This window comes from Cheilinus undulatus, linkage group 4 (assembly GCF_018320785.1).
Source record: "Cheilinus undulatus linkage group 4, ASM1832078v1, whole genome shotgun sequence".
Classification (NCBI taxonomy): domain Eukaryota; kingdom Metazoa; phylum Chordata; class Actinopteri; order Labriformes; family Labridae; genus Cheilinus; species Cheilinus undulatus.
In genome coordinates, this window is record NC_054868.1 from 48,390,506 (window position 1) to 48,404,209 (window position 13,704).

Here is a 13,704-nt window from a genome sequence, read left to right on the forward strand (position 1 = left end):
ATCACAAATAGGCAAATAGACCTTCAGGCCAATGCGTTCAAAAACACAACATTTTCCATTATATGTCAAATATACTTGGTAGCTATGAATATAATAAAGAAGGAAACAATGGGGATTTTTAAGTTTTTTGATGTTATTACATCACTCTTTAAACTTTAACACCAGTCTTTGACCTGGAACCTGTTTTTTGTACTATCTGTGTAGGTCAGCAGTTGGCCTCTGTTATTCTGCTTTTTCTGAGTGGAGGCAGATTAACAGTAAAATGTGGAGTGTTGCTATCTCAGTATTACAATGTCATTTAGCAGACGCTTTTGTCCACAGTGAAGTACATCTTTACTGTTGGAGTTATTTGACAGTGTTGAACCGTTACTGTTGAACCGACTTTTTAAAAGTCACTAATCTGAGCTCCGTCCACTGCCATTTCAAATCTGGAGATATGTGGTCAAATGTTCTCATCATGCCCTTGGGCTGAGTGTTTAGATGTGTTTTATATGTGTTTAGATGCTGCCTGTTGTACAGTGATCACTGCTGGGAGTCCTTTGCTCATTATCCTGAGGGACTTAAACACTTTTGCACCATGAGTGAAGTTATCCTCTGTGTCAGCCAGTTCCCTTTTGTTGAATTGGTTGTGTTAATATTAAGCTCATTGAATTCTTCTAACTGAAAGTGCACCTCCTGATGACAAGCTTTACTATCTCCTACTCTTACCTTCATGAGATCTCTCAAGTTCTCTGCAGTAATATCATCTTTGAAAGCAAACTTAAGAAAGAGTAAATTACAACTGTGAATGCTTCTATTTACTATCAGGATATATTAAAAGTTAAGAGTTGAAAGTATGCTTCTGAAAAAATAACCCCACAAGTGTTCAAAATTAACCCTAGTGGTGAATTCAGAACCCGTGATAATTAAGGGAACTGGGGAAAAGTGTTAAATTGAACACTGTGGGAGTTGAATTAACACTCACAATTTCCTGTGTAGAATCGAAAGGTTTGAACAGAAATGTAAATTACCATCACAAATGAGAGTAATTTTTACTCTCTTCAGGGCAGTGTTAATTTTGTTGACTAAAACTATGTATAAAAATGTTCATTGACAGCTTTTTTTCCATGAGAATGACTAGAATAAGACTAGCCAAAAAAGGTCTTTGTTGATTAAAACGAACTAAAAGTCAGTTTAGTTTTTGTCAGGATGGCTACAACTACACTAAAATGTAGTTACGTTTTGTCAGATATTCAAAATCCATTCAAATTCTCCACTGTGGGTAAATCTGTCAAAAAACAATGCATCTGTAGCTATTCTGCCTCTCAGCTGTAGAAAGCAGGGACCCCCGGTTTGGCATAGTGCAGAGAACACACTACCATGACCTGGTACCAGATTCAGGCAGGACTCAGCACCAGTTCTGGTTGGGATCAAATACACTCTCATGCAGTGTTAGATTTAACCCTTAGACATCCACTGGCTGTTTTACCATTTTGTTAATTTTCTTTTGACAAAATAAACCACTTAGAAAATGTGTAGCATGCTCATGTTTTGTATAATCTTTTTTCGGCACTACCTCAAAATTTTTAAAATGAAAACTGTCTTTTTAAAGTTTACATTACTGTATTAGATATAGGGCCTCCAAAAAACACAACACCCCACAAAAATTGTTTTTTAAAAATTGTTATTAAAAACAATATATTGTCATTTTTAAAGAGAAATTAAAATATGCTGAAATTATTAAAAAAAAAATGCCAGTCCTATACAGCAGTGTCACTTTAACACGGCTAAATTTACTGGGTACATATGATGAAAAATAATGTGACCTTTGACATGTGCATTGATTGGGAGGTAGGCTTTGTCACTATTGTTGAGAAGTTTAATTTGGCTTTCATTTTGTGTTCAGCTGATTTAATTTAATTAAAATTTCTATTAGAATTGTTAATATAAAAGCTATATATTTATTCCTCCTGTTAAATTATAAGTAGTTACAGTTGTTAATAAATATCCAATGATATGTAACAATTTGGCTCTCTGGCAGGGTAAATCTGGCTCTCAGTGACCAAAACTGCCTGGCTCTGGCGTAGGCAGTATTATTCATTATCAGTGAGAGCTAGCGCTGCTAATGCTAACAGCACCTACAATGATAGTATCCCAAGCGGCAACCCCCAGTCCTGAAAAATGAAGCCAATGTGGAAGTGCAAAAAATTGCAATACAGTGAGTGTCCACTTGAGGCTGGCTGCAGGAACACTGGAATTCCCGTCTGGACACCTGTTAAACAGCCGGTTTTTACACTAGAAATAAACTGGTTTATAGCCTGGTTTAAAAAACCAAACGTGTCTCTTACTGTGCTCTCACTTTACAGGGGGTGAATTTGTTTGTACCACAATCGTTTGGATTATATTTAGGATAAACCTCACTTCACACTGATTGGCCCATCTCATTTGATTGACAGATAGCTTGTCAGGCGGAGGCTATGTTTCTGTCAACCAGAATGCTAGCTAGCTAGCTAGCTGAGAGAAGTTGCGCTTAGTGGTGAGTTATTTGGTTGAGACCGTGATTTCAATATGGAAGCCTCCGCTGATTGGTTTCAAGAGCCGTTTGAGTCTGCCTATTGTAAGCAGACAGCTGACGTCACACAGGGTTTGTCCAATTCTTTCTACAGTCTATGAAATATCCATTCTCTACAACAGAACTGGTCCTCTGAATTGAGCTAGTTTGACAGACATGTTTGTGGCTGTGCAGTGACAATGAGTCATTATACATGCTGTTGTTGTGCTTGTTGTCACATCTACATCTCCTCTGTCTCCACACTCCTCTACCAGTCATGTGCATAATGCATCTTGTTTTCGCAATGCATTGATTTTCGGGGACGTGCAGATTGTTGAAGGGAACACATGGCAGTCATCATCCATGCACACGCGTAGTTAACAGTGGGGTTTATGCCCTCAAAATAAGGCCCTTTCTTTCTGTTTTCATTTGCTGGTATTTTCTGTTCATACAGGTGTCCATTACACACACTTTCTGCTGTTTCCTATGAATACACCTCAGCCTTCACCGCCTGTCTCCCTCCTCATGTCTCCGTGTGCCTCCGAGTCACAGAAACAAAGCCTCCTGTCATTCTCGCTGTTGCAGCGGGGTTGCGTAATACCTTATAAGGGCGTGGGTTGGAAAGATCAAAGGATGTAACCCCTTCAAGAAACCTGACATCATTCATGGGGTGATGTACCGTCTTCAATCGTTCTTAGAAAAAAAAAGACCTTAAATGACAAACAGTTCATATAATAATCAGGCTGTGAGAAACTCAAGGTTCTATCTCCTCTAAATTTGGCATATAGAAGAGAGAAAGAAGGGAAAATGGAGGAAAGTAATAAGAACTGTATGAACATGAAGGTGCGGAATAATTAACTAATCTAACTCAGAGTCTCTGCTGTGACAAAATGACCAACATTTGAAGCAAAATAAAGTCCAAAAAATGCTCCAGAGAATAAAAAAATGGGAGGGAAGAAAAAGGAGTGGGAGGTGTAGAGGGCAGAGGAACGGGAGAGGTATGCTCCGTTGGAGCACTGGGAGAGGAAAACCACAGGAAGGAGAGAGAGAGACAGGAACAGAGGGAGAAAGAGGGAGTAAAAAAGTATAACAGGGAGGCAGAGAGAGGCCAGCTCAGGGCGCTGTGGAAGCAAAAGCCTCCTTAAGAAGGGAAATGGTCTCTTTTTTAATCTATATAACATATTATAGCACACTCGGGGGCACCTTACCCTTTTGTTCAGTTTAATATACTATAATGTGTGGAAATATTGAGGTTTTATGTCTCCAATAGAATATTTTTATTAGTTTGCGTTGTGCCAACAAGGAGCTCTGGCTCAGTGAAGTTTGCAGCAGTTATGACTGTCACCTCTATATGGCCTCCAAAAGAAACCAAATCATTAGTGACAAGATTATAAGTTTCTTGAAGCAAAAAGGCCAAAGCCATGTAGTTATTATGTAACGTTGCAAAGCAGATCTGCCAGATTCCATGTCTGTCATCAGGCTGATCCATCTTGCAAGGCTTCAATCTGGAACGTTTGTGCCCGGTCTGAGAATGGACCGGACCAATCTTCATCATCTGAGGAGAACGAGATGGTAGCTTAACCTTGCAAAGCAGATGGATTTGCCCGTTTCCGTGTTTCTCACTGGCGAATACATCTTGCAAAGCTCCCGTCTGAACAGTTTGGGCCCGGTTAGAAAGTGACAGGACCAATCAGCATTGAGGGGCAGTACTTTCAGGTTTGGTGGAGTTGTGATGTAAATAAGAAGCGACAAGAGGGCAGTGCATTATGGCGAAAGACATTAGCATGGATGCTGCTGTAGCATCAGTTTTATCATAACTTGACAACATTTCTTCAGTAAAAGAAGAACAAAGAACAGCAGTAAGTTGTTTTCTTTTCAAAAACGACAAGTCTTAAGATGTATGGAGTTTACTCGGTAGCGGTGAACCTTGAGCCGCTACGACGTCATTATGATTGGCCTGTAAAGAAATGACAGAACGTACATCCAGTCACCCTCCAAGATTTTTTCAAAGGCTCTGCCTTTTCCCAAACATGGTCTATGGGAGGTTTTCCAGATGGATGTGTGAAAACAAATCCATCTGGTGTGTCAGGTTAGCGGTGGCCATGGATGGGATTTTTGTTATACTGCAAGCTGATTAATAGCATCAACTGGTGATGTGATTAGCTCTGATGTAGCCATAGCGGCAGTTTTATCAGAACTGGATGACATTTCTTAATCAACAGAAGAGCATGGAACTGCTTGCCATGCAGCTTGCATGGCTGAAAAGACATTATAGCTCTTCTCCCAGCCTGCTTCATTGTGAGTTTGGGATAGTTATGGGCAGGTTTAGTTGTATTCTAAGGTGGTATGGGTGGCGGTGGAGTGATTAGCGTAGATGTAGCTTTAACATCAGTTTTTTTATTGTGAAAAGGAGCAAAAACCACACTGAAAGCTTTTTTGGCGATGTTTTTGCACTTCTCCCTACTGGCCTCGGTATAAGTTCCACCTCATTTTGTCTTGTCACTCTGATTGGCTCTTAATGAATGTGACAGGACATTCGTCCAATCAACTTCTGAGACTTTTTTTTTTTACCAAACACTTCTACTATTTGTAAATCTTCTGTTCCCACATGGTACAGTATATTGCAGATGAAGATAGGCACAGTAGGAATAGACATTTTTGATTAAACAATTGTGAAACAGCTGCTTACTGCACAGGCACAGCCGAGGAGTGTCTGGACAAATGACATCACACCAACCAGTGTGGACCAAAACATGGCAGAAGTTTATAAGCTCAAATTTACTCAAAATGCACATACAGTGCTGTGAAAAAGTATTTGCCCCCTTTCTGATTCCTGACTTTTTTACATATTTATCACACTTTAATGTTTTGGATCATCAAACCAATTTTTATATTTCACAAGGACAACCTAAGTAAACACCAAATGTCTGTCTGAATAATTATTTAATTTTTTAAGGGGGAAAACAAATCCAAACCTATCTGGTCCTGTGTGAAATATGAGAGCTACAAATATCTGTTCAATTCGGTGAAGGATCACGTCGGAATCCTTTTCAGGACCTTGTGCAGGGATTCAAACCATCATTCTCCTGTACCAGTGTAACCCACTGAGCTATCCAGCTGCTACTTGACTTTTAGGCTACTTTCAGCTACTTTTATCCTTTTCTTGAGCTATTGAATGCCATTTTCAGCTACTCTATGTTCTGTGTTGGACCCCCTCTAAAACGAGATGGTTCATCTCAAGGGGCTATCCACTAATAGAGTTACTACTATACTTTTAGGCCATTTTATGCTATTTTATACTATTTTTATTCTATTTTCAGCTATTTTTGTGCCTTTGGCTCTTTTCATTAGTTCTTCCACAATTCAGCTCTCAGCATCCCCATGCAATTTCAGCTGAAATTGCAATTTTGAACTAGTTTTTTTGAAGATCATGAAGAACTTTAGCTAGACTGAAGACCATGACATGAACTTAACCATGGAGAAAGGAACTTGTTCTTGATTTTAAAGGAAATAAAGGAATAGTATAGAGGCAACAGGCTGTTAACAAATGATTCAGATGACTTTTGACTCATCCACTGAGCTGTTTGTGAATTTTTAAAGCAAAATGAGACATGAAGGAGCAGTATTTTAAATCACTGTGGCTGCAGGGAGACGCTGACATGACTTAACCAAAGTGTTGAAAGGCACAATGCATGCAGTTAAAAACAAGTGCACTCACTGTAGACCTTAATTAATCATGATGCATGCATTTATACTGACAGCTCCAGTAAATACACACTAAAGAGGGCAGCTTTCATTGAAAAGTGTTTATGCATGTAAAATCCCTCCAAATATTTGAATGATCCAGAGTGTAAATACACATGTATCAGTTTATTGCAATTGTTGGTCTGGTATTTTAAATGTTTAAGGTCAGGGTGAGGGTGTAGCTGATGCATTGTTGCATCCTGGTCTACATAAGTGCAGAACAGCATGTTTTTGCTTACCACTCCTTACATGTGTTTAGAATGAAGACTATACGAGGCTGCTGGTGCGTGCATATGTGCAGTTTTTGTGTGTGCAAGCGTGTGAATAGTCAAAGTTTGTGTTTTGTTAGGCAGTAGGGGATCCATAAGAGGGTCCGGGCTCGCTGCCCAATCACAGGTCATTGAGGGAAAAGAGGGGGAGGAGCTGCTGGAGGTGGGGGCTCACGTGTGGATCTGAGATTTGAGCATGCTTGCTGGTGTGACTTCAGTCTGCTTGCGTGCCTGGATACATATGGTGCTGCGTGTGCGTGCCGACACAATACCTCCGAATAGCCGTGTATGTGTGCGTGTGAGAGAGAAGTCAGCGAGGTTGCTGAGGAATGTGAAACCAGTGTGCCGAGGTAGCTGGCAGGCCCGCAGAGGGACCTAAACACTGACTTCATTGTGGTTTAGCCTCTGCCTCATATTATGTCGGGGGATCCTGTCGGTGATTGTGGAAGAATTTGTGGTGACAGCAAGTTTAGAAGTTAAAGAGGTGAACATGTATCTGGAAAGTGGCCCGTTTGAATCCCAGACTGTTTGGAAATCAAGCCAGTGAAAGTAAATTAAGAATGCACTTACTGCCAGCTATCATTAAACAGCCATACAGTCAGACACCCAGAGAGCGTTTGCTGTTAGATCACAAATCTGCCCTCTACCTAGGTGTGGGAACATTTAGGAGGCAAACTAGTGAGAAAAACAGATACCTGAAAACAGTTTATGGTATGTCTATGAGGTTTACAGTGAAAATGAAGGGTCTAGACGGTAGATACGTTCCTAGATAAAGTAAAGGGAGTTTGAACTTTTTGTAAATGTGTGCATTGCTTTTGTTGTGTTGAGTGTTGAGTCAGTATCGCGGTTTTCACGTCTGAGTAGAGCTGCAATCAGGAGGCAATTAGGTCACAGCATAAAAACGGGAAATTCCCACTGTTAGCAAGATTTTAAAAATACACTGTCACAGCTGAGGCTTCACAATGCCCACAGTTTCTCCAAACTTGACTCCCCAAGCGTTAAAGGGGATGGTGAGGGGGTTCTAGGAGATACCATAAAGATTTGACAAAATAATCTGAAGGTATCAAACAGAAATCCAGCATAAAAATTTCTCCCAAAGTCAGGGTCATTACACACTCACAGGCCTACCCACAGAATACAAACCCAGAGAATGGGCCCTCCACAGTCGTAATTTTTATGATAGTATCAATACATGTGTGTGTTGGATCAGTAGCAATGGTGCTAGCTTTCTGGCTAACAGTTACCTCAATGGAGCTGAAAAGTGTGTCAAACTAATACTGGTTTCAGATGTTGATGTTATTTATTTGTACCACTTTCTTCTACCCCTTATAACCACTCATTTTTGCCACGCTACTTACCACTTTTCATCAATTTTGCACACTTTTCACTACTTTTATGATCCCATTTCACAACTTTTCCCACTCATTTTTGCAGGTTCTAACCCTGTTTTCACCAGTTCCTGTCCGCTTTGCCACTTTTGACCAATGCTGCTTCTTTAAACCCATTTGTACAACTTAGAAAATCTTATTTCACCATCTTTTCTACACATTGTTACCCTTTAAGCCATTTTGCCACTTTTTAAAACCTTTCCACCACTTCGTCTGCATATTTTTACCATTTTTTACCTATTTTGCCACTTTCCCCGCTGTTATTGCGACAGACCCAGTCTTGTTGCTTGTAAGATCCTGTTAAGCACCTCTCTGCGCATTTTTGCAGCTTTTCAACACTTTGCCTGTTTTGGCCAATTTTGACCCATTTTTGCCTCTTTAAACCCTTCTTAAACCATTTTCTCATCACATTTCACAACCTTTGCTGCCCATTGATGCCACTTTTAAGGCATTTTGCCACTTGTCACTGTTAATCTTTTTCTGCCCCTTTTTCCAATTCTAACCACATTTTACTATTTGCCATGCTTATTTTTTTGCTATTGTTAGCTGTTTTAACCCATTTTGCCACTTTCCACCCGTATTAGTGACTTTAAACCCAATTTTCCCATGAAGTACTTCCCACCCATTTTCCCATGCTTAACCCATGTTTAAAACCTTGCCTGCCTGTTTTGGCCACTTTTGACCCATTATTGCCACTTTAAACCCTTTAAGCCAATTTCTAATCACATTTCACAGCCTTTGCTTCCCATTGTCACCTCTTTAAAGCCATTTTGCCGCTTTTTAAACCCTTTCCACCACTTTGCCTGCATGTTTTTGCCACTTTAACCCATTTTCAGGCTGTTGAGGTCTCAGTTAAACCATATTTGACATTGTTAACTCCTTTTGTGACTTTTTTTCTGCCCATTTTTTCTACCTTTTCTATTTGTCATGCCCATTTTTTGCCATTTTAAACTCATTGTTTGCCACTTGTTAGCCATTGTCATCCAATTTCTGCCTGTTTTTGGTCACTTTACACCCATTTTGCCTCTTTTAAACCCTTTAAGCCAATTCCTAATCACATTTCACTGCCTTTGCTTCCCATTGTCACCACTTTAAAGGCATCTAGCCACTGTTTGAAACCTTTCCACCACTTTGTCTGCATGTTCTTGCCACTTAAACCCACTTTTCAGCCCGTTGAGGTCTCAGTTAAACCATTTTTGACATTGTTAAAACCTTTTGCCACTTTTTTCTACCCATTTTTTCCACCTTTTACACATTGACCATTTGTCATGCCCATTTTCTTGCCATTTTAAAGTCACTGTCTGCTGCTTGTTAGCCATTTTCACCCATTTTCTGCCTATTTTACCAGTTATAACTCAGTTTTTCAGTAAGGGGTTGAAAAAGGCTATATACTTCAGCTTGAACAAATAAAAACTATGTCTTTGATAAGAGTGGTTATTATTCAGGTAAAAAATAGAACATGGTTTTCACAGCTTCACCTAACAATGGACCATGATTTTGCAGAACCCAGAAATTTGCACACCTTTATGCACCCTTATAGCTTCAGTTACATCTGACATGTGTTTTGTAATGTAAGACCTTTCTCTGGATGTGCAGTAGTACTAAAGATCGCTCAAAGTTATCAAGGAATTAAAATACCCACTAAACTTAGTGAGTCCTTGTTTTATTTTGAGCTGTAAATCAGCTTGTCAGTTATTTTTAGGCATATTTGAGCAAATTGGAGTCTGGGGACCATCAGAGGTGAAGAGGTTTCAAGATAATAATTGTCTTCAAATGACATAGCCACTACTACTATTGTGCCAGTGTCGCATGAGACAGCTCACAGCACATCAAAGAGAAGCTCTTTTGAATTTTCCTAGCAGCACACATTCATACATTGATGATTTTTCTGTCTCCAGCATGTAGAGGACAAAATCAGCCCAAACCCAGAGTTCCTCACAGGAGCTTTAAAGTTAGATGTTATTTCAAACAGTGTAAAAATTGGACTTGGGGAGATGATCGAAGAACAAACTGATGGGGAGAGAAGATGCTCCAGTCATCTCTCAGGTGTGAAGGTTGTGTAACAGTGAAAAGCAGCAGTGCTGAATAACACACAAGTGCCTTCCAGCACGTTTGTCCACTTCACTGCAGAGTTTCTCCTCTGTGGTTCCCTCCTGAGAGATTTTATTTTCCTTTGAAGCAGATATCTGCCTCTTGAGTCACTGGGTCTAACAAGAACTCACGAGCTGACTCACAGAGACGTGTAGCTTTTTATCTCATGCCTCAGCCAGAGTGTCATACCACCGCCAGTGGAAAACAACTGCAAAATCTTGTAAAGGCCCTCAGCGAAGCTCGACCACAGACATGAAGAGGAGCCCAAAAACAAACCCGCTTCATGATGTTTTTCAGACGGTTTTTCACTAAAGGAAAAATCACAGAGGAGGAATTCCACTCAGAAGAATGGTTTAAGAATTCAGCTTTGACATACAAAATACAAGAATTTGACTTAATAGATTCCTATTGTGAATGAGATGTTAATAGAAAGAGTATTACAAATGCTTTGTTTTGTAGTGTGAAGAACTTATTTTGACATTTCAAGGAGAAACTAGATGGATGGAACCTCAGTAAACTAACATCAGTGAAAGTTAAATTTGCATGTACGCATAACTGACAGTACTCTGTACATACTGACTGTGATGAAATCTGAAGCTCATGTTAAACATTTGATTCTGATTTAATCCTTCTGTTCTTACCACAGCAGCTTCAGAGGTTTCCTGTGGTTCATTCTGTCTATAAACCACAGTATTTGAATCCTGATTTAATGAGATGTGACTGTTGCTGTGACTCATGTTGTTGGAACTAAGAAATCAAACTTTATAATAGCAAACAAATACAATGACAAGTCAACTGTCAGAACAATTAGTAGAAATAAATAATGGATTTGAATTTATTATGAACCTTTTTTTCATTTTAAGATGAATAATTTTAACATCTGAGTGTAAATTTCACTCTGCATGGCAATTACATCTGTGTTTGTTTTAAAGGTTGCATGTTTTACCCCTTCAAGACAAGCTTATATTGGTCTCAGAGGTCCTCAAAACATGCCTGTGAAGTTTGTTCCCAACCTGGGGGCGGAGCTTACTCCCCACATGACATTATGAAGGGAAAATCTGAGAACGGCTTGTTTTAGCACACATTTTTTGAAAGGTGGAGAAAGAGAGGGGGAGAGGGAATGGATTTTTCTGATTCTTTGGGGGAATTGTGGACAGACCAGGGGCACATCTTTTGTTAGAAAAGCCTGAAAAAGTGTATTTTGCATAATATGTGGCCTTTAATGCTGCTGGTAAAGCTTAACCTCCTCCACCCCAGCCTCCTCCTTTATAGCATAAAGCTTGTTGCACCCTTATACTCAGATTCATGCTACTACAGATTAACTGCTTATGAACTAATTTTATTGTATACAGTATGCCATGTCTCTATCTGCGTGGGGGTTTCTAGCTATGGGCTCACTAGATAGTCAAAGCATGCTGCTTCACTATCCCAGGGAGCATCTCATGAGCAGAGCATTCTCCGCCAAGTCAAATTGTGTATCTATTTTGAATTAAAATGGTAAAATGTATGATTATTCCTGACTGAAATGATTGCTTGATTAAAATTTGATACAGTCTATGAGGCAAACAGCACTGTTTGCGTGCATCTGACTGTACTTCTATGTGATGTTTACGCTGTGTTGTTTACAGGCTGTTATTTTCACTTAGGCAGGGCCATGATATGAAACCACACACTTAGACACAAAAATGACTGCTGCAGATCAAATGTTAGGACACAAAGGTGAAGTGACAGCAGAGCTTGGTCAATTTGTGGACAAAGTAAATAAAATCTCCCTCAACCTTTAGTGTTAAGCTGCATTGTTTTGTTTTAATGCTCATAATAGCATCACTCTTTTTCTCTGAAATCACACCACAGGGGTAAGACTGACACACTTTGTGAACATAGCAGAGCACTTAGCATCACAACATTCAGATTTTCCCTCTTGAGTTTGTGGAGACCCAAAATAGAGCTCATAAAGAGTAAACTCAACATGTATATGCACATGAAATATCAATCTGAGTGCTGTATGTTTCTTTCTCCCCAGGTGTTTCAGAATAACCAGCAGCCATGCTGTCTGTAGATGAGCCGCTTGACTTGAAGCTTCCCTCTGGACGCTCTGACGGTCCGGTGAGATTAGGAAAGAGGGCGTATCCTTCCTCTATCTGCGCCCCTCTCAGCGTCACACGACCACGCCTAATATGCTCTACCTTTCCATCTCCCCCCTCCTCTCCAGGTAAGCAAACGTTTTTCTAATCAAATGCTCGGTTTCATGTCATGAGCTCAGAAATCACACATGACGTGCTCAGCTGATGACATGTTGCCACGTTAGGATCATCCCGGCGTTAATGCAATAATGGAACCAATTGGATTCTGTGTTCTCACTTTCCAAGTAACTTAATTTAGTCGATCCCAAGAATAACAGCTCTGTTCTCCTCACATAATAGACACATATTGAGCTGACATGTCTGAGTGTGGCTCTTAACAAGAAGAGCATGATACTGGCATGAAGTCACCACAGAGGTAGCTGAAACATGCAATCTGACACAGACAAGAGGGGACTGTGCAGCTTCATAGTTTACTGCCCTAATGCCATATAATGTGTTTATATTGACATATATATATATATATATATATATATATATATATATATATATATATATATATATATATATATATATACACATATATATATAAAGATGGTTGATGCATTTCCGCCATTTCCGCCTCCTTTTTTGGTAGAAAATTAAAGCCAAAATAGACAAGCAACAGGTGCTGTCAGTTCAAAACAGACTGGCATGGCTGTAAAAAGTTCTCTGACTTTTATGTTAATCTTCATTAATGTAGAAAATAATTTTGCATGTTTTGAATGATTTAACTGTCACTGCCCATCTACTCCCATCAGTCCTGATTGTGGAATGGACTTGGAAAAATGCATCCACAAGAGGGCGCCGTGTTGCTTAGACCCTGGCTTCATCCAACTGATATTTTATTTGCTGCCATATTACTGTTGCTCTTCTTCTAACAGTCTGACCATTTGTTTGTCCCTGTAGCCAGGTTGAATGCTTTTTTAAAAGTCTCACTGATTATTATCTATATTAACTTCCCTGAAGGAGGGCCAGTAAAAACGTAAATTCTAAAAAAGATGGGACAACCTGTAAACTGAAAAGAAAGAAGCAATGAAGAGCACAGGGATTTGAAAATCTGCAGACCTCAAACCAGTGGGCCAGTTATAATAAATATGATATGATCTGGTGGGCCGGGTGTAACTGTACCATGGGCCAGATTTGGCCCCCGGGCCTTGAGTTTGACACCCCTGTCTTAGAGGCTAAAAACTCTGTAATTTTGACATAAAATAAAACATTTTGAAATATGTTAATTAGACCAAAATGTCTCTGAATTTAAGTTTATTTGAAAGTCCAGCCCCCAAAACGTCCATCAAGGAAAAACCATAGACTGTAGAAAGAATTGGACAAACCCCATGTGACGTCAGTCGTCTGCTTACAATAGGCTTACTCAAACAGCTTTTGAAGCCCATTCGTGGATGCTTCCATGTTGAAATCGCGGTCTCAACCGAACTTTAGATCAACCTAACGGCCCGCCCACTAAACGCGACTTCCTGTCAGCCTGCTAGCTAGCATTCCGGTTGACAGAAATGGAGCCTCTGCCTGCCGAGCTATCTGTCAATCAAATGAGACGCGCCAAT

General features: G+C 39.8%; 1 protein-coding gene across 1 annotated transcript in view; it reads left to right on the top strand.

The window, feature by feature from the left end:
- The window catches only part of LOC121509110 (zinc finger protein GLIS2-like), a 57,585-nt gene that overhangs the window by 26,351 nt on the left and 17,530 nt on the right, over positions 1–13,704 (top strand). Inside the window, exon 2 of the mRNA XM_041786343.1 lies at positions 12,046–12,234. Coding sequence (XP_041642277.1) covers positions 12,069–12,234 — 166 coding nt within the window. The 5' untranslated portion in view covers positions 12,046–12,068. The remainder of the gene's footprint in view (positions 1–12,045; positions 12,235–13,704) is intronic.